Source organism: Lissotriton vulgaris, chromosome 2_1 (genome assembly GCF_964263255.1).
Source record: "Lissotriton vulgaris chromosome 2_1, aLisVul1.2, whole genome shotgun sequence".
Lineage (NCBI taxonomy): Eukaryota > Metazoa > Chordata > Amphibia > Caudata > Salamandridae > Lissotriton > Lissotriton vulgaris.
The window spans coordinates 2,088,755,951-2,088,775,966 of record NC_141687.1 but is presented as its reverse complement, the minus strand read 5'-3'; the positions used below and the strand labels follow the sequence as shown (position 1 = coordinate 2,088,775,966).

The 20,016-nt window shown below is 44.8% G+C and overlaps 1 protein-coding gene across 2 annotated transcripts in view; it reads right to left on the bottom strand.

Annotated features, from left to right (window-relative positions):
* Positions 1-20,016, bottom strand: part of UNC13C (unc-13 homolog C) — a 1,328,864-nt gene that overhangs the window by 902,319 nt on the left and 406,529 nt on the right. For both annotated transcript variants that reach the window (XM_086958316.1, XM_086958317.1), the window contains exon 6: positions 19,752-19,971. In XM_086958316.1, the coding sequence (XP_086814442.1) occupies positions 19,752-19,971 (220 nt within the window). The remainder of the gene's footprint in view (positions 1-19,751; positions 19,972-20,016) is intronic.

The window sequence follows — 20,016 nt, the reverse complement described above, 5'->3', positions numbered from 1 at the left end:
AAAGTCTTCCAGACTTTCGGGGGGAGGGGATCAAGGGGAGATCCCGATGTGACACTGTGCGCCAAACTGTTAAAAACATCAGCAGTAAGAGCCGGGAAATCATCCAGGGCTGCTTGCTGAAGAGGATCTTCTTCCCCCGGTAGTTCTAAGTCATCAAGGCCTTCATTATTAGGATGAAGAGTGTTAACAATTTTTATAATTTTATCCTGAAAATAATGAGAAATATCATCACATAATTATTGTGATGCTGCTACCTTATTATTTAGACATGTCGGAGCAGACAGGTCTTTGATAATTTTAAAAAGAATTTTTGCTCCATTTGGCGCTTGTGTACTGGAGGTGGCATAGAATTCAGCCTTAGATTTGAGAATAAGTACTTTATATTTCAATTGTATTAGTCTTAATTCATTTTTGTCTTCCTCAGTGTATCCCCTTCTCCATTTCCTTTCGCCTGCTTGCGGATCGTGCGTAGCTGTTTCAGCTCTTCGTTGTACCAAGGGGCCGTAGTTTTATTCCTGTTTTTTATCTTCTTTACAGGAATTATCTGACCTAGTGGATGACGACCAGCCGCCTGAAACTGAACTCGGACAAGACGGAGGTCCTCATCCTGGGCTCTTCACCCTCCGCCTGGGACAACTGCTGGTGGCCTCCCGCCCTGGGCACCGCACCCAAACCGACAGACCATGCACGCAACCTGGGCTTCATCCTGGACTCCTCCCTCTCCATGACCAAGCAAGTCAACAACGTCTCCTCGGCGTGCTTCAACATCCTACGCATGCTACGGAAGATCTTCTGGTGGATCCCCACCGAGACCAGGAAGACCGTCACCCAGGCCCTCGTCACTAGCCGACTGGACTACGGCAACGCCCTCTACGCCGGTACCACCGCCAAGCTCCAGAAGAGACTCCAGCGGATCCAGAACGCCTCAGCCAGACTCATCCTCGACATCCCACGAACCAGCCACATCTCCGGACATCTGAGAGACCTTCACTGGCTCCCCGTCAACAAAAGAATCACCTTCCGCCTCCTCACCCACGCACACAAAGCCCTACACGACCAAGGCCCGAGCTACCTCAACAGCCGAATCAACTTCTACGCTCCCAAACGCCACCTCCGATCAGCCAACCACGCCCTCGCCGCCGTCCCCCGCATCCGAAGAGCGACTACAGGAGGAAGGTCCTTCTCCTACATGGCCGCCAAGACCTGGAACTCCCTCCCGACCGACCTGCGCCTGACCCAAGACCACCTCTCCTTCAGGAAGAAGCTGAAGACCTGGCTGTTCGAGCAGTAGCGGCACCCCCCCACCCCCAGCGCCTTGAGACCCTACGGGTATGTAGTGCGCTCTATAAATGTCATTGATTGATTGATTGATCTAAAGAATCTGTAATATAGCTGGTGTAGATTTTATAGTTCTCTTCAACAGTCATCCTAGAAGAAGGACAATTATCTCCCTTATCACATAAGAGTGAGCCCGACTTGTCCAATTTTGCCCAGTCCCTATCACTTCTGTAGGAATTCTGCTGGTTATTTTTGGCCTTTGGGCCGGGCTGCTTAATCTCAAACTGAATTAGGTGGTGGTCCATCCAAGTCTGGGGTAGTATATTTAGTATCTTGGAGGAGTCCTGATTGGCAAATAGTAAGTCTAGAATGTGGCCCCCTTGATGCGTGGCCCGTTCCACTAGCTGTACGAGATTCAGGTTAGCACATGTGTGATTTAGGTCTCTCAGATGGTTACTAAGATTCCCCTACTCTCTAAGATTGAAATCTCCCAGTACAATCATCCTAGTATGTGTCAAGGTAAGGTTGGTAATGATATCTAGGAGGTTATGATATTGCGTATTGCTGCCAGGGGTTCTATAGCATAGCAATCCTGACAATAGGTTACCCCCAGGTGTCTGCAGCATAAAGCCCATAGTTTCTATCCCCTCTACTACCTCTACCGATAGGAACGTAAGGTTTAGTTCCTCCTTAAAAATTATTCCCACGCCTCCCCCTCTGCCTGTAGTTCTTGGTTTATGAATAATTTTGTATCTATTAGGGCAAGCTAGCCCTATTTCCACCATTGATTCGGTGATGATCCATGTCTCTGTTAAAAACAAGGCATCTATTCCCATGTCTTCGATTAGACTTAAGACTTATATATGATGCTTGACAAGAGACCGACTATTGATCAGTCCGTAAATTAGAAACTTTCCCTCCGATAGCTCATAACCTGCATGGTATATTGCCTTGCTATGTGACTTACACAAATTAAGAAGTTGATCCCTATCATAGACCAGGCGTCCCTGAACTGCATCCAAACGGACAGCGTGGTTGGCGATAAGCGTGTCCTGGGCGTTGTAATTGCTATTAAAACGTACCCTCAGGGTACCACAGAGACAGCTATGGCATTTTGGAAATAAAATCACTTTCTTTTTAAAGAGTTATGTTATATTTATTTATAAAGCACACAACTAAACCTAGAGGGTATTGTGGTGCTGAATTAGGAGCTGTATGGGCCAAGCCAGGATCAAGGCTAGATGAAGAAACAGGTCTTCAGTTTCTTGCAGAATTCAAGAACTGCAGAGGAGGATCAGATGTGCAGGGGCAGGTCATACCTGGCTTTAGGAGCTAGATAGGAGAAGTAACGACCGTCGGATCTGGTATTGGGTATGTGGCAGTAGGAGTCTGGCTGAGAGATGGTATCTGGTAGGTTTGTGGAAGTGTAGGCGGTTGTTGAGATATATGAGGCCAATGTTATGTAAGGCTTTAAAAGTGGGGAAGGTGACGGTTCTGTGAATGTTGGTGGGAAGCCTTTTGAAGATTTTCTTCAGCATCTTGATGGTGTGGAATTTGGAGCTGGTGACTGAGTACAATTGGTTGGTCTTGGTTTCTTGGTTGTTGATTACTATTCGAAGATTCTTTGTGTTTCTGGGAGGGGTGTGGGTCCATGATCGACAGGTCACCAAGTGGAGTCCCCGAGTGAGGTGCCTTTGTCTAAAATGACTAGTTCCATGTAGTCTGTTTTTTGCTTGAAGCAGACAGTTTTCATTTATCTGGCAATTTCTATCATGCAGGTGGAGAAATTGGTAGCGGTGTTTGGCGTCTTGTCAGAGAGGGACCATATGAGCTGGGTTTTGTTGACATAGGATATGATGTTGATTCCACGGGTGTGAATGATGCTGGCATATAGGCGTTGAACAGTCGGGCTTAGTGAAAGTCTTTGTAGAACTTCGCACATGAGGATGACCAACATCTCAGGTGAAGGAATTTGGTGTGGCATGTCAGAAAGGAGCAAATCCAGGAAAGTGCAGTAACTTGGATGCCAGCTTCTTGTAGTCACAGGCCTGCCAAAGTGTACAGTATCACTATGTGACATGAGATATCAGCTCCCATGACACAGTCACCCGGTGAGGAGCTAATGTCACACGTTGGTAGGGAAAATTAGCTGAAAACCACTGTAAATAGTGCACTAATTTTTACATTGCCATGGACATCCAAGTCCAAGTATGAAAAACCATCATAAAACTATATATTGTATTGAAGCATTTTGCAAGTAATAGAAGAGATGTAGTGCCTTTGTCGTCTATTCTGAACACAACTACCTGCTAAAGGATTTTCTGTAGCCTTGAAATAGCCCAGTTATATTTATTTATTTTAACTACTGTCCACAGTCAAATTCCAACCCAAAGCATTACAGTAGTTCAGGGGATACATTTTAATTGTAGGAAAAGCAACTCAGACTGGAGTTGCTGTGCTTTAGTGCTTTAGTGCGTGATCGTGCATAGTTGAAATCAGATAACAGAAAGTTTTATGGGGAATGGAGCTAAAATATGTTAAGTGTATATCACAGAATTAATACAATTTTACAGCTGCATAAATTTGCAAGGCAACACATAGCATTTAAATTCAATCCGAAGTTAGAGAAGATAAAGTGTTCTGCCTAAATGTGCACAATTTTTTGTCAGTCACCAAAACTAGTTTGAGAATTCTGGTCTTGAATGAAAAATATGAAAATAAGCCTATAGGGCAAATCACCTCCCAAACATGTTGGGGTAAAGTGGCAAGCCCATCAAACAACTCTGATGACATGTCAATAAATATAACTATGTTCTGATAAAAATTAATTAGGTGTTCATTTACAGTATGGCAAATGGCCCGCCAGCCTGCCAGACTAGTCGATGGGGTGAAACCCTAATCAAGCAACAGCCACAATCCTGGTCAGGGTGAACCACAAAAAGTCACTGAAATATCCTGTGCTGAACCCTCTGTTAGCTTAGCACACAAGCAGTTGAACCTAAATTGGAGGCAATTTGTAAAGTATTTATGCAGCGAAAACACAACACATCAAAATGACCAAAATTGGATCGGTAGAAACAGAGAAATGCAAATTAGATTTGGGTAGTTATAACACCTAAGAGCACAAAGTGCCACTTGCGGTCATCTGGCTGAGCTAGACCAAGTAAAAATCGCAAATTCAGGGTAACCCATATCAAGTGCGCACCGGATACAGGAACCAGGTTGGTGCTACTGAAAAAGTTACAGTTTTAAGTTCAGTGTGAAGAGCAGGGATATCCTCGCAGATGGTCATCACTGTAGTTCGAAGAGCAGGTTGGATGTTTTGAAAACCATCATCACTGTTGCACAAAGATTCTGTTAGTGTCAGGGATAATCGCTGCTGGAGCTTCACATTGGTGGTCACTGCAGTTGTCGATGCTGTAGTGCAAAGTGCAGATCTCGCATCGTTGGCAGTTGCAGTCTCTCGAAGAGTCAGGTTTGCTGAAGGTTCACATTGGCAGTCAGCTCAGGTGACAAATGCTCTGTGTTTACAGGCCCATTTCCAGTCGCGAAGAGCCCAAAATGTTACAATTTCTCCTTTTCTTCCAGAAGGAGTTTAAGTGATCCCACACTAAGGATCCCATGCTTGGGAGGCACCTCTTGGGGATCAGGACCTCACTCAGGCAGAGGCCAGCAGGACTCAGGCAAGTCCAGTTGCATGTCCAGTGCAGCAAGTTCGGCTGGGCAGTTGAAGGAAGGCTTATGGAGCTTGCAGTGCGCTTGTAGCTCAGAACAAGAGGTCAGTCATCTTACCCTTGGAGTCACTTCTGACTGGGATGAAGGGTGTCGGTCAAGTAGGTCAGCTGGGCATTCCTCCTTTTTTTGTATCCTCAGTTCCAGGAGTGTACTGAAGAATGGGTCTGACGGCCCTATTTTTATACCTTATGCCAGATTTGAAGTGGGGGAAAGCTTCTCTCACATAGCTGGAATTTCCTACTTTGCTGCCCTGGTCCCAGTCTGTCTGCGGTCACAATAGGCTAGCATGAAGTTCTTTATGTGTGAGCTAAAGCAGTGTCTTTGAAGTGCAAGTGTGACAGGGGACGACTTTGCCCCTCTCATCAGGTCAGGCTTGTAGGAGAGTAGGATCTGCTTACTATGGGTACCCTCACTTTTTGCTGGTGTTTCACTGTTTTTCGACTTTAGTCTGGCTGGGGCCCTGCTATTCAGGACCACAGTCTAGCTGCTTCCTCTCTAAATTGATTGCATGTACTTTAGGTACACTCCAGATTGGTTATTGGGTTACACTTGTGAGTCCCTAGTATATGGTACCTTAAGTACCAAGGACATAGGTACCCCAGAGGTCTACCAAGGGCTGAAGCATGTATTATGCCACCCCTGGGAAGCATTCAAAAATGACACCACAGGTCTGCTACTGCAACCTAAGTAAGGTGGTGTATGCACCCCTTACTAAGATATAGGTTACCTATATCTACCTTTTATCAGTGACACATATAAACCTATAAGTCACTCCTATGGCAGGCCTTATCACTCCTGAAGGCAGAGTGCTTGGTTTTGTGTAAGAGGGTGCCCATGCATGAGCAGGACCCCTCTGCAGCTTTCGGAATCTATTCTCTGAGGCTGTTCTGTGATGCAGCCAGACCATATACTCCTAAGTGGATTATAACCTCGCGGTAAATGCTAACTTTGAAATGGCTGCATGGAAACATGTTGTGTTTGGTGTCAAACACTTTGGAATCCTACCCCCCACCAGTTCTGGTGGCGGGGGTAGAATACCACCCTTCTAGAGGGAGAAGACATGTACACATTTACCTAACCAGTAACAGTTTAAAAGAGCCCCAGTATCACAAAATGGATGCAGCAGCCACAGACACAAGTCTGACGTCCTGCTGCTGGATGAAACTCCAGCAGGGGAGGCCTGGACAATAAGTTTTCTGTCACAGGGAATGGAATGGAATGTAATGAGGATTTGTAAAGCACGTTGGCTACCCAGGGGCGTCCCAGCGCTGCGAAAAGATTGAGTTAAGCCGGAGGGGCTGGAATGAGTGGAGCTGAGTGAAGATTTAAACCGAATTTTGCTGAAAAGCCAAGTTTTAAGAAGTTTACGGAAGGTGAATAGGTTGGGTTCTGATCTTATTGGGAGGGGAAGAGAATTCCAAATCTTGGCTAGGTTGTAAGAAAGCGAGCAGCCTCCACACGTAGCTTTTCTAATGCGTGGGACTGAGGCGAGGTGGGAGGTTGCGGATCTGAGGGGGCGGGAAGGCTGACAGGCTTTCACCAAGGGGGAATTGATGGAGGGACCTGTTCCCCAGTAAGAGCGGTGTGCAATGCACATACTCTTGAATTCGATTCTGGATCTCATCGGGAGCCAGTGGAGGTCCCTCAATCTGGCTCTGACTGAGGTTCGGCGAGGAATATTCAGGAGAATTTTTGCCGCACAATTTTGAATAACCTGGAGTTTGTTAAGTGTAGACTGTGGGGCCCCAAGATATAGGGCGTTTCCACAGTCTAGACGAGAGAGGATTAGCCCTTGAACCATAATCCGTCTTGAGTGGAACGGAAGGAGAGGGAGAATCTTACGAAGCAGTCTCATCAGCCCGAAACAGGTGGCAGCGAGCTTGGTAGCTTGATGGTTAAAGGTGAGACTTTGGTCGCGCCAGATGCCTAGACTCTTGATTTGCTCCTTGGGTTGCGGGGGACTTCCTAAACAGAGGGGCCAGATAGGGTCAATGGATTTTGTGATTTTATTACCAAGGAGCATTACCTCTGTTTTGTCCCCGTTGAGTTTTAAACAGGAGCCAGACATCCAAGCGGCGACAGCTTCCAGGCATTTGTGTAAGCTGTGGTGTGAGTGGAGGAGGGGGTCCAGTGCTACCACTAGCTGCGTGTCGTCCGCATAGGTGACAATCTTCACACCGAAGGGGCGGACGACATCAGCTAGAGGACATAGATAGACATTAAAAAGGGTAGGGCTCAAGGAGGAGCCCTGAGGCTCTCCACAATTGAGAGGTTTACTGGAAGAGGTACAGTCCTTCTCAAAAACTTGGAAGGATCTGTCTGTGAGAAAGGACCTCATCCAATTGAGTGCTGTGCCTGACACTCCTATTTTGTCGAGGCGATGGAGTAGGGTATTATGATTAACAGTCTCGAAGGCGGCACTTAGGTCGAGTAGGACGATGGCCGTGGACCCGCCATCGTCCAGGATCCTCCTTGCCTCCTCCGTCACTGCAATCAGTGCAGTCTCCGTTCCATGACGGGGCCTGAAGCCGGTCTGGGAAAGATCCAGTATGTTATTGGCTTCCAGGAAGTCAGTAAGAACGGAGTTAACATGCTTCTCGAGAAGTTTACTGAGCCATGGCAGGAGGGAAATGGGTAGATAGTTAGCGGGGTTAGATTGATCTTGTTTTTTTTTAATAGAGCTTTGACCATTGCTCTTTTCCATAGCGGTGGGACAATACCAGTATGGAGGGAGGAGTTGAGCAGGTCTTTGATGGTAGGCGAGATCTGATGGGTTATCTGGGTGAGAACACTAGGGGGAGCTGGGTCGATAGGTGATCCAGATTTAACCTGTCCCATGAGTTTTTCTAGGTTAATAAGGTCTAATGGAGGAAAGCTATTGAGGACATTAGGAGGAACTGTCGCACAGCCTATGTTGGCAGAATCTGTGGGCAAAGTGACGGGATGGGGAAAAGAAGAATTGATGATTTCTATCTTCTGATGAAAAAACTCAGCTATTTCCTCACAGTGGGTCTGAGTGTTGTTATGGTCCTTTTTGGCCTCTGGAAGTTGCAAGAGGGATTTGGCTATCCAGTAGATCGCCTTAGGTTTGGACGCTGCCTTCTCGATCTTATGTTCAAAATATTTAGCCTGAGCTAGATGGATGTCTGCTTTGTAGTTTTTAATTGCTGTTCTTTAGCTCGTTTTGTCTGCTGGGAGGTAATTGAGGCGCCATTTCCTCTCAAGTCGTTTACAGACACGTTTGGCCTCTCGTAGATCAGTCGTATACCATGGGGCTGTGGGGTTGCCCCGCTTGGGATGGGAGCTTTTTAGTGGTAGTACTAGATCTAAGGAGCTGATAATCCATCTGTTATAGTTCTCGTTGTCATGGATGGGAATAGATGTGTTAGTGGGTTTGGTACATTGTAGGAGATCCTGCCACTCAGATAAAGGGATTTTAGACCAATTGCACGATCGTTAAATCGTCGGGGTTTGGGAGGGAGGTGATGGGGCAGGGTCCAGGTGAGTGGGATAAGGAAATGGTCAGACCAGGGAAGGGGGGAAGGGTTTCCAAAATGAAGGTTTTGGCAATTACTGAAAATGGGGTCTAGGAGATGTCCTTTTAAGTGGGTGGGCCCACGGACACGTTGATGTAATTCGAGGGCACTTAAGCTAGAGGATAGTTCTCTGGCTGTGGAGTCGTTTGGGTCATCCAGGTGGACGTTAACCCCTTCGCTGCTGATGACGAGTTCAGCTCGTCATCAGCCACGGGTGACGTGTGCTGATGACGAGCTGAGCTCGTCATGTAACGCGGTATTTTTAAAAATGCCGCACAGCGCAAAAATCACCGCAGCAGCGATGCGGTTAAGATCACCCAAGATTGTAAAATTGGCAGAGCTGACTGCAAGGCTTGCAGCTATCGAGGCAAGATCAGAAAGAAACTGCCCTTGTGATCCTGGCGGACGGTATTTGAGCATACCCGAAAAGGTATGTGTGGCGCTGAATTTTATAAAAAAAGTAAGACATTCGCAGTCTGGGAAATTTACGGGGGTACTGGTGACAACGTAATCTGATTTGTAAATTACTGCTAGACCACCGCCAATGCCTGTTTCGCGGTCAAGGCAGAGTATTTGGTAACCAAGTGGGAGTGCTTGTACCAAGTCAGGTTCAGAGTGTTCCTGTAACCATGTCTCTGTGACGAAAAGGACGTCTGGGCTTGTCTCCTCTAACAATAGGGCGATTTCCGTAGAGTGTTTGGGGAGTGAGCGGCAGTTAAGCAGAAGCATAGAGAATAATGTGGGTTTCTTTGCAACATGGGATGAAAAATTAAATCCACACTGGTTACAGGCGGAATGTTGAATGGAGGGGTCCCATGTGTGTAAGCAGGGTGACGCAACTGTCTGGTTTAGTTAGCGCAGGAAATGCGAGTGGTAGGTGATGGTCTGGCATGATGGCTAATCAGGGGGGGTGGCCCCTGTCCCCGGTCAGTCGCGGACGATCGCAGACGGGCTCACCTTTGGCGCGCCTTCGGTGCGCAAACGTCGCGCCCGCTGCGCTCGCCCACTGCGCGACCGGAATATGCACATGGTTTATACTGCTCCAAGGTTTGAGGACCGTGAGTGCGTGGCCTCGAAAAGGGGCATGGCCTCCGCTCCTGGTGAGATGGCGCCAAAGGAGTGGTGGAAATTAAAGTGCTGTGTCAGCGCTAGCTCCGCTGCTTCTGACCACTTGTTTCCCAAAAGAAAGTAAGTGCTTTAAAATACACAAGTAATTAGGTGACAAATACAATTTTTAAAAATGTGGCTCGCTCCCGGCTTCCACCTCAGGAGCACAACTCAATGCTTCTACCGGCGCCCTAAATCGGCGTCTTTAAGTAGGAGTCGGCAGGGGGGCGTGGCCTCGAAATAGGGCGTGGCCTCCGCTCTTGGCGAGATGGCGCTAAAGGTGTAAAAACCTCCCAGACAGGCTTTAGTGTATTGGGGCTGGGTGGGTGCATTCATAGAATGCTTTTCAGACAGTGCTGGGGGCACACTTGGTGTCCCTCTGCATACCTCAGTTCAAACTGGTTGCAGGGGCACTCAGCCCCTGCTTTGGCGCAAAACTGGACAGAGGGAAAGTGGTGTAATCACCCCCCTCCCTGGAACCTCCCATAGGTTGGTCCCTAGTGTATGTCCAACCCCCTAACTTAGTATAAGTATGGGATCCCAGTCCTTAGGACTTCAGATTACACCTGGACGAAACTCTGCAACATATATCCTGGAACTTCAACATTCTACATGACTAGAAGACTGAATAATCTCCCTTGGGGTCAAGGATTGACTCCCCTGCTCAAGCAGGCACCAAGAAGCATCCTGCCAGTCTGCATTTCCGAAGCTCCCACGGACCCTGAAGTATTTACGACTCAAAACACAAACTTTCAGACTTCTCAGAGGCCGACAGGAGATCCCAGCAAAGCTGAGACCCGCAGCCATCACAAGAGACTTGGGACCGGAACTCCTGGACACTGTGCACATTTGCTAGTGTATCAACTTCCCGAGCTTTCCCGCAGTTGTGCTTTGAGCTACTTGTAGTACAAGCCGCGAGCAACATCTGCACCGAAGATTTTGGGCCTACGCTCCACGAGTGTCCCGTGGGCCCGCTTCTAGCATTTCTGCTTGACGCTCCTTTGCAATCCCTGGCATGTCAACTGGTGGGTCCCCACGAAGGTAACTCTTCATTTTCTTGGTTGCTCCAGATGTGCCTTGACTATCCACCAAAGAGTGAGTCCCTCATACCTTGCTGGTTTGCACCAAAGCCAATCTTTGCTTTCTGCATGGATTGCTGTTGCCAAGGCTTGTTGCGTACAATCTGGATACCGACACCGCAGCACTCAACATCCTTTGTGGGACAGCTGGAATCCAGCTCCTGGTTGTCGTCGATGCCTCCTGGTCCTCGTGGCTGAAGAGTCAAGCTTCACCTCCTGCATGATGTAAGAAAGTGTTTGTCTGTGCTTTGCAATATAATGAGATTGTAGGATCATTCTCATACGGAAGCACTTCTACATCCAGAAAGGTCAAGTAAGTTTTGCTTTTGTTCAAACAAAATGTAATATCGGCATGTCTGGTGTTTAACCAACCATGAAAATTCTCCAGGTCCTCTGCAGTCCCTGTCCAAAGACACCAAATATTGTCAATATAATGTAGCCACTGTGTGATGTTATCTTTGAAAGGTTTTCTTTTTTTTTTAAATTAACTTCTCTTCATATTTAGCCATAAAAAGGACTGCCATTTCTGGGGCGAAGGGACAACCCATGGCGGTGCCCTTGGTCTGGTTATAAAACAACTCCTCAAATGTAATATAGTGCTTTTTCAAGGCTACCTCAACCAGTTTTACAATGAATTCTGTAGGGACTCTATGGGGCCTCAGTCTACTTTCTAGGTAAATTTCAATCACCTGTGAGGCCTCATCTTGCGATATCTGGGTATACAACGAGGTGAAGTCAAATGACACCATCCATTGTGTCTGATCATCGAACTTTTGACCTTCCACTTTGGTGATAAAATCAGAGGTATCTCTTAAATAAGAGGGAATAGTACATCTTTTAGAAAATGGACATTTATCTGTTCTTACTACTATGTATGCTTTGTCTCCAATACATGTCTGAGGTGACTGCCAGTAACATTTTGTGCAATCCCTCTTAATAGCTGCAAACACAGGACGGATGGGTGTGAGAGAGAACTTGTCTGCATTCTGATTGCCCTATCAGGACACTAAGAGTGGGTGGAGATGACACTTACACCTGAATAGACAGTGTCCTGTTTACCACACAAAGGGGTGTTTACCCCTACTCATAGTCTGGAGCCAGGGCTGGGAAGAAAGGACTTGGCTCACTGCAAAGACCCTTCTTTGAAGTCACCCACAATGTAAAGGCACAACTGGGCATAAGTACTGGAACTTTGACACTACCATGACTGTGTACTACTAGACCTGTGAAGAACTCTGCCATATACTGGCACAAGATCCATTATCTGCAGCACTGTGAATAGCCTTGATAGTCAGGTGCATTGACACCTTGGTGGGCCCAACCAATGTCTTCCTGTATGCAGGTTTTCTCTCACAAATATTAGCCAATCCCTCTACCATCATTTATGTGGTTATGGACATTATCCAGAGCCTCTCACAGTTCTGTGGAAATGATATCAACAAGGGGAAGTACAAAGCCTTTTCTCTTACTAGAATCACAACCATTTCATACTTGCCAGGATTACCAGTGAAATAGAGTCTGAGCTGACTGAGCTACCAGGGGATCAAACTCAGAGGGATGGAAAACATCACAACAAATTAAACCTCAGATAGCCTGAACATTTTCTCACGTCACGACTGTAGACACAATTAAACCTGTCTTTATGGTGTAGGGTATTGGTGAGCAAAATATCTGTTGCACCTTGGCACAATTACGTTTTTAAAGTGCTCCCATTTATTTTTATTTAAAAAAAATATTTTTATTTTATTTTATATGGGTAATAATAAAAGCACCCATCAATACTCAGTGCAAAAAAGAAAACAGCAGAGGACCATCAGCACTTCAGGCATGTCTTAATGACACATCATTGAAGTGACACGAAACATTAGGTAAATTCACGTCATTTCTACAAGAAAAGCACAAATTATTGCATGAATCAGGCATTTTGGACTCACAGTGTGTCAATGGTTTCATCTCGTATTTTAAGCTCATAGTATTTGATCCACCTACCCCATATTTGTGTGGAACGTACGGGGCAGCTTATGGTTTTATAGGTGACTTTACCCCCTACCATAAAAAGGTCCATGCCTGTTTTCCATTCTCTTAAAATTGGGACTACTTAGTTTACTAATGTTTTGCTACATGCCTCTTTGCAAGCATCAAGCTGAGATTACAGAATAATAACTGCATTCTGGGAGGTCCCCACCATTAGGTATACTCAAAGGTACATATTTGGGATCAGCAGCTAATGTTATCTCTAGAACTTTGACCAATCCTTTGATCACTTTCTAACAGTGGGGCTATACACCCGGGCATGTAAAGATTGTGTGGAAGAAATCCCTCCACTTCCCCTTACACCTTAAGCACTCCCCGTTTTATGCAATCACACTTTATTATAATAGACCCAGTGGAGAATTTTGAATTGAATCATCATCAAGAAGTGCTTTATTCAGTAATCATAAAAAAGCATAAAAGCTCACAAAAATACATCAAGGAAAATGCATATAAAATCACATTTCATTCAACAATTAGTTCCCCATTAAGCTTCTAAATCTCACTGCAACTGCTAAAGAACTGACAATAAGAAATACCAAATATAAAATCAAATTCATCAAGAATAAAAAGTCACCTAAGAATACAATTGTATACAAATGCATATAAAACAGTATTTCATACAACATTTATTCCCACATTAAGTTTATAAATCTCGCTGCAGCTTCTAAAATGCTGGCAACATGAAATAAAAGTTTGCCAGATAACATTTGTAAAAACAAGAGAGCCAGTGTTGCTTGCTTAAACTTGAGGGCTTTGAGAAGAGGGGAGCAGATAAGCCATCCTCGAGATTTCATGAAACTTGTAGAACAAGGTCAAATGCAAGGTCTCCTGTGGAGACATCTGGTTGCAGCCACAGGTTGCTAAGGTTGAAAACTCATGCCAACCCAGAGGGAAGGCAAGGAGTTGGGGCAACATGTTGAACCTAAATCTAGTGAGCAGAAAACAAGCATGATCAGAGGTGATGATGGTAAGCTAGGGTTCTATAAGGAGATGCATCTTCAGTAACAAATACCTCCTGCCCAATACCTTGTGAAGAGTCACAGATTCTCTCTCTACTTATCTGAGTTCTAATAAGTTATCTTTGACCCACAGTACAAATTGGTATTAGATATACATGCCCACATTCACAACGGGGAGGGGGGAAGTGAAGGACGTGTCAAGGACAGGGTAGGGTCAAAGGGTAGTCTGATTCATTCTGTGACAAGTTTGTATCACTATTCGGAAACAATTCAATTATCTAATACCAATTTGTACTGTGTCTAATGAAATATGATATGAACTCTAACCAGTAGAAGGTAATCATGCAAATCTGAATAAATACTTTTTTGCATTGACTAGCGTTGTACTTTAAATGTTTCAAATGTTATAAGTGTATGTTATTCTGTCTTTTGTCTGGGACCCCTTCTCTTTATTCTTGGAGAGGCCTAAAATTACCTTCTTCACTACCGCCAGGGTGAATACAAGATAGGATGTCCCTTCAACTGGGCATTTAGTCTCCGTGTTGGTTGAGTTATATTCCCTGTTATATGTATTAGGAAGGGGGCATCAGTCTGCGTAAAAAAGGGCTGGTTTATGGTGCCCCAAAATGTGGCTCTATTATTCAAACAACTGGGGTCAAGTAAATTGTCCCAGATTGCATCCCTGATCTCATTTCTCTGCCTTCTCACTTCCTCTTTGTAATTACATCTGAGTTGTATCACCAGAGAGGCGTCCCTGGGGGTGACTTTAAGGGGTATTTTTATGTCGGTCAGAGCTTTTGAGCAACCTTTGTTGAACCATTTGTAATTTGTAATTTGTAATTGTATTTGTAGAGCGCTACGGCCGCTCCGAAAGGAGCATCCTGGCGCTGGTTCAATAGTATGCAATCAGTTACATACCGCCAACGGTTCTTGTGCCCACAGAACAACTGAGAGATGCAGAGACTATTCCAGCAATGTCGGAGAAGGAATCAACAATCAAACGCACACTCAATGACCACTAGCACAGATTGCAAGCTTATTAGTACACTTGGTGGTAAGAATATGTCTAAAACTCTCAGGGGAAATCTACGACCAACCTAACCTTATTTATTGGCTAATGGATTTAATAGCCCACCAGCCCCCCTAATATTCTGCTTGCTAGTCTCGCCCTAAATAATGAAAATACAATTAGGGTTGCAATCACTGTGTTGGCTACATTCAATGTTGACTTCTGTAATATTGGAAAAAAGGAGAGGTGAGATCAAATAAAAAAATGAAGGGCATCTTCTCGAACTAAAAGGTTGGGTTCAGCGCACCACCCATGGAGTAAACAAGTTTACCTAGAGTAAAGACAAGATCATGCCTATCAAGAATAAAGTTTAATAAGATCCCTTGTGTGGAATGAAACATGTGAATACCCTCAGGTAAACAACAGCTATAAGGCTTAAACTGAAGGCTAACGGGATCCTCACACAGATTACATTTAAAGTATCCTGCTAGGTTTAGGCCTCCTAGTTTGACCCCTCCAAGTGATCAAGAAAAGACTCCAAGACATGCATATTAACAGTATCCTGCAGGGAGACTTTGGCATTGTAAAAATGTAATAACAAAATATTGGGTGCTCCAGCAAGGGAAAACAGACACGCTTGCAGAATAGGGGACCCTGTATCATATCTGTCAACAAACCCTTGAATTGCAAGTGACATAAAAACAATCAGACCACCCTTTGCAAGAATCACATACAGGAGAAAATAAGACTTAAACCCCTCCAGATGATAACAAGTTGTAGCCCAGGTCTCCTGTAGACAAATCACATCAAACTGTTTTATATAATTATTACAAACGGGATCAGATTTGGTGCCAAGGACAACTAATGAGCATAAGGGCTTTGGAGGCCCAAGTGGACTGGGGAAGAAGGCGCCCCTGATACAAGGCTTCCAACAGGTCCGAATATGTTAGTCAATCATAAGCATCAGCTGTGTTAATTGCAGGAAACGATTTAGGTCTCCAAGCTGGGTGATTCTACAAACCCCCAATTGAGATGTGTGAGAGGTGGAGGGGAGCATGTATGTGGTGATGAGATGCTTGGGGCGGCCTATCGAAAAACCCCTGGGGCAGGGCTGTGATATCTGATCTGCTATCCAAATTAATTGATTAAAGTACCCGCCATGCAATGTCAAGTCTGTTAAAATTAACAATCATACAATCTCCTTGAAAGGATTTCACGTTGCCTACATTCCATTGCACTTTTCTGACCATGATAATCCATTGCTGCCTACCCATTATCGTCAGTGGGAGTGACTGCCATCGCTCAGCATCAGCACTAAAATCGATTAGTACCTTTCGCACATTATATTCCATGCACTCCTTCTCACTCAGTTTGGCGCAAATACCCAAATATTGGAAACCCTCCCTATTTAACTAGCAGCTGCCCAAAGAGGTTTGCCAGATCTACGGACCAGTACCGATTTATCCCGGTTTATAGTATAACCGAAGAGGGCTCTATATTGATCAAAGATACTGAACACACAAGGAATCGATTCTTCTGGATGAGTGAGATAGAAAAGGATTTCATCCGCGAATACGAAATCATTTCCTCGCTGATCGGGCATCCGGTCCTCTTAAACACCTTAATTTGCGGGTGTTCACAACAAACGCGCCAATGGCTCTAAGAAAAAGGCAAATATTTGGGTCAAAAGAGGACACCCCTGTCGGGTACCTCTCCCATTGGGGAACTCCAGAGACATTATTCCATCTGGGGCCGCATATAGCATGTTTATCCATTTTAAAAACTGAGGGCCGAATCCCATTGTTTGCTTCATGAAAGGCCAAATGACAGCATCAAAGAACTTTTCCGCATTCAGGGAAAGCAATACAGAGGAACTCCGCTGTTATTGAGCCTCTGCCAACCAATTGTGAAACCTATGGAGATTACCCCTGGTTGATCCATTAGTAATGAAGCATGACTGATCGTCGTGTATGAGGGGCGAATGACACCTACAAGTCTATTTGCTGACATGGTGGCCAATATCTTAAATTTGAAATTCAGCAGAGATATCGATCAATATGATCCGCACTTGGTGGGAGCCTTACCCACTTTATGCATGACCACAATCGTGGCTGTGCGTAAATCCAGTGGGAGAATTTAATCTGACTGGGCTGTCATGTATAGCTTAAGCAAATGAGGAGCCAGTTATGCCACGCATGAAAGACAACTCACACGCAAACACTCACTCCACCCGCTTGATCACCATACTGGCAGTTAAATGTAATTGATGGACGAATGTTGTTATTAATGCATGTATACTCTGTCTGCATCAGAAAATCAATAAAAAGGCTGACGAAAAAACGCAAATGAGCAGCCAGAATGTCCACCTGCTTTTTAAACTAATCTGCCAGGAGACCACTTGGTCCGGTGGTCTTGCTTGTATTCATTTGGGCCACAGCATTATGCTCCAATGTTTGATTAAACGAGAAAAACTTCAAAGAATTAATTCTGATATCAAAAGAATCATTTGGGGTCAGATAAAACCTAAGCTTAAAACCAGCGATATTATGAGTGCATTTACCTTTTGGGGGCTTGTAATTGCCATGCATAACATTGTATTAGTATGCCCACTACTTGTCACAACTAACCTACCTTTTGCACAAATTAGCTCACAAGCATACATGAGCAGCTCTCGAGTGACACCACCATGCCCCTATATTGTCATATAACAAGACGGTTTCTGACCGCTAACCCATTCACATGCTGCATGCGATGATCTGTGAACGATTCCACAGACTATTTAGAAAGAGACCCCTATACATGCATACACCACTCTGAGAGAAAATACTGCTTTAAAAATGTATAGGCCTTCTCAGGGCCAAAAAGACTTCCAGCCACCTCAATTCTGCACCAGGACTCTGCCATTCTGAGAGTCTGCCCTGCCATGTGATGCGAGTGCGACCCCAGTCCTGGGACCTTGAAAGTGAGCCTAAGGCGTTTGCTCCAGCAGACCCAACGCATCCTCTGCCAAACTGATGAATTGTCATTGCTGTGTGGATCAAAACCAGCGGTTTGTCACTGCTGCATGGATCGAACTCAACGCATCGCCTTTGCAACACTACTGCATGCCGCTTTCTCCATCTCTAGGTCCTCGCATCCCCATTGACGGCAGCCTCAATGACAATGTTGAATATTCCGAATCGCAGCTTCCCCGCTATTCAGGGCTGATACATTGCATCGTCTCTACTGTGCAGTGCATACTCAACATCAGTTTATGCATAACAAGCCCTGTCGACAGGATTTTCAACACATCGGGCTCTCGTATCACAGCTTTGCCGCATCTCGGAACTGGCACAGCACATCTTCGACCCGAACCAGCACAATCCTCCGCAACCTCGGATTAAGGTACTTTTGTTCAGCAGGCCTAACTTGGGTCCCTGTATACGGCCCATGCTCCATTGTGGAGGGCCTGAACATTTGACTTTGTTACAGTCTGGCGCAACCAGATATTCAACTTTAGCGCTTTAAGCTTCTTAGCACAAGTTTTAGTTAAAACATTCCAAAATCAAGTTCTACTTATTGGATTTTTGTCATTTTGGTCTTGTTTCATTTATTAAATTCAGAACGATTTTTTTTAACTTGGTGAGGTATCTTTTTGTGCGGTGTGTTCACTGTTTTCTGCTGAAGTGGTGCACTGATACTTTGCACATTGCCTCTAAACTGAGCCTGACTCTTTTGTGCCAAGCTACTAGATGGTGACCACGGGTTGGTTTCGGGTTTGCCTGGTACTTACCCTGACTAGGATTGTGGTTCCAGCTTGCCTAGGACTCATTCCCCCAATCAACCGACAACCACATTTCTAACACTGTGCAGAGTGACTTGTTATTTCGCCTGACTACCTGCTCAGACTTACATTATGTATGCTGCTTTGTCCTTGCGGTTTTGAGGTACATGTTTTCTATGCTCGGTATGCATTTGTCATTGGCTTATTCGCTAGATTCTCTGATTGTTCCGGATCGGTTCTGATCTCTGCGCACCCAGTTGTTCAAGTTGTAATATTCAATCACTTTTGCATCATCCATAACGTCATGTCAAATCTTATACTGCACATACCACCCCCACAGGCCGTCCCATCCATTGAATAATGCGCTATGCAAAGCAGCATAGCATAACATACATTACCCCTACTTCCCTTCCCCCTACTCCCTCTGCATCTCCTTTCTATCTTCTCGTTCCCCACAATCTCCCATTTCAAAATCATCCATCCTTTTGTATCTTGACAAAACATAATAAAGAAGTTTTGCAAAAAAAGAATACATTTTTGCATGTGATTTTTATTGTAGTTTCCTTAGTCTGGTCGTAGCCTGGCTCAATGGTATATACTGTTTTAGCATCAAACACAATCTCTGCCTTCAGTTCAACCAAACTATCATATACTGAACAGCCAATTTCCCTATCTATAAACATCTAAAAACAATAAAAATTATCAAAACATCAAAAACAACATAAAAAAACATCAACATTTAATAAACATGAAATTGGTAGACAGCGAACTGTTTTATTATTGTATCAAAATCACTTAAAGATCTTGACCACATACATGTATTAAAAGACACACACTTGATGGACGGAATATAGTCACCCCAGTCAAGAGATCAGGGTTAAACTCATCATTCTTTTGCTCACCATGCCACCCCAGTTTAGGGTCAAATCTGATTTGCGTATGGCTAGGTTCAAACAGGAATGGCAAGGGGTGCAAAAACACGATGGATTTAGGCCCAGGTCTCAGTACTGGGGTGAATGTATGACCTTATTCTGCATTCTGTCCATCATTTGTTCTGTTTGAACATCAGGTTGCATTATTTGCATAACATTGCATATCATTACTCGGGTATAAGGAGAGACCATTATTAGTAGTTCAGCAGTGCAACTTAATACCCAGAGAAGTCTATTGCATTAGGATGCTTCTGCCTACACAGAGAAGCATGTCACAAACCACGATACAACAAGATCCAACTGTTAACAAAACACTTACTTTGCAAACAGTCGGCATTTAGGAGGTCCTGGCACTTTTCGTGGCACTTGACACCACATTCGGAACATCGCATGCCCTGCCTGGCTATGCCCCAGAGCAGCCCTTCGCACTCATAGCAGTAAGTGGGGGTTGTTGCTGTCCAGACTTCGAAATTGTGAGGGGTGGTTGATGAGATTGGATAAATTAATGCCTGCAGCGTCTTTCTGAAGACATGCATTTTCTGTTGAGTAAAAGATCAATAGAAGATCGCTCATTCTAAATACTG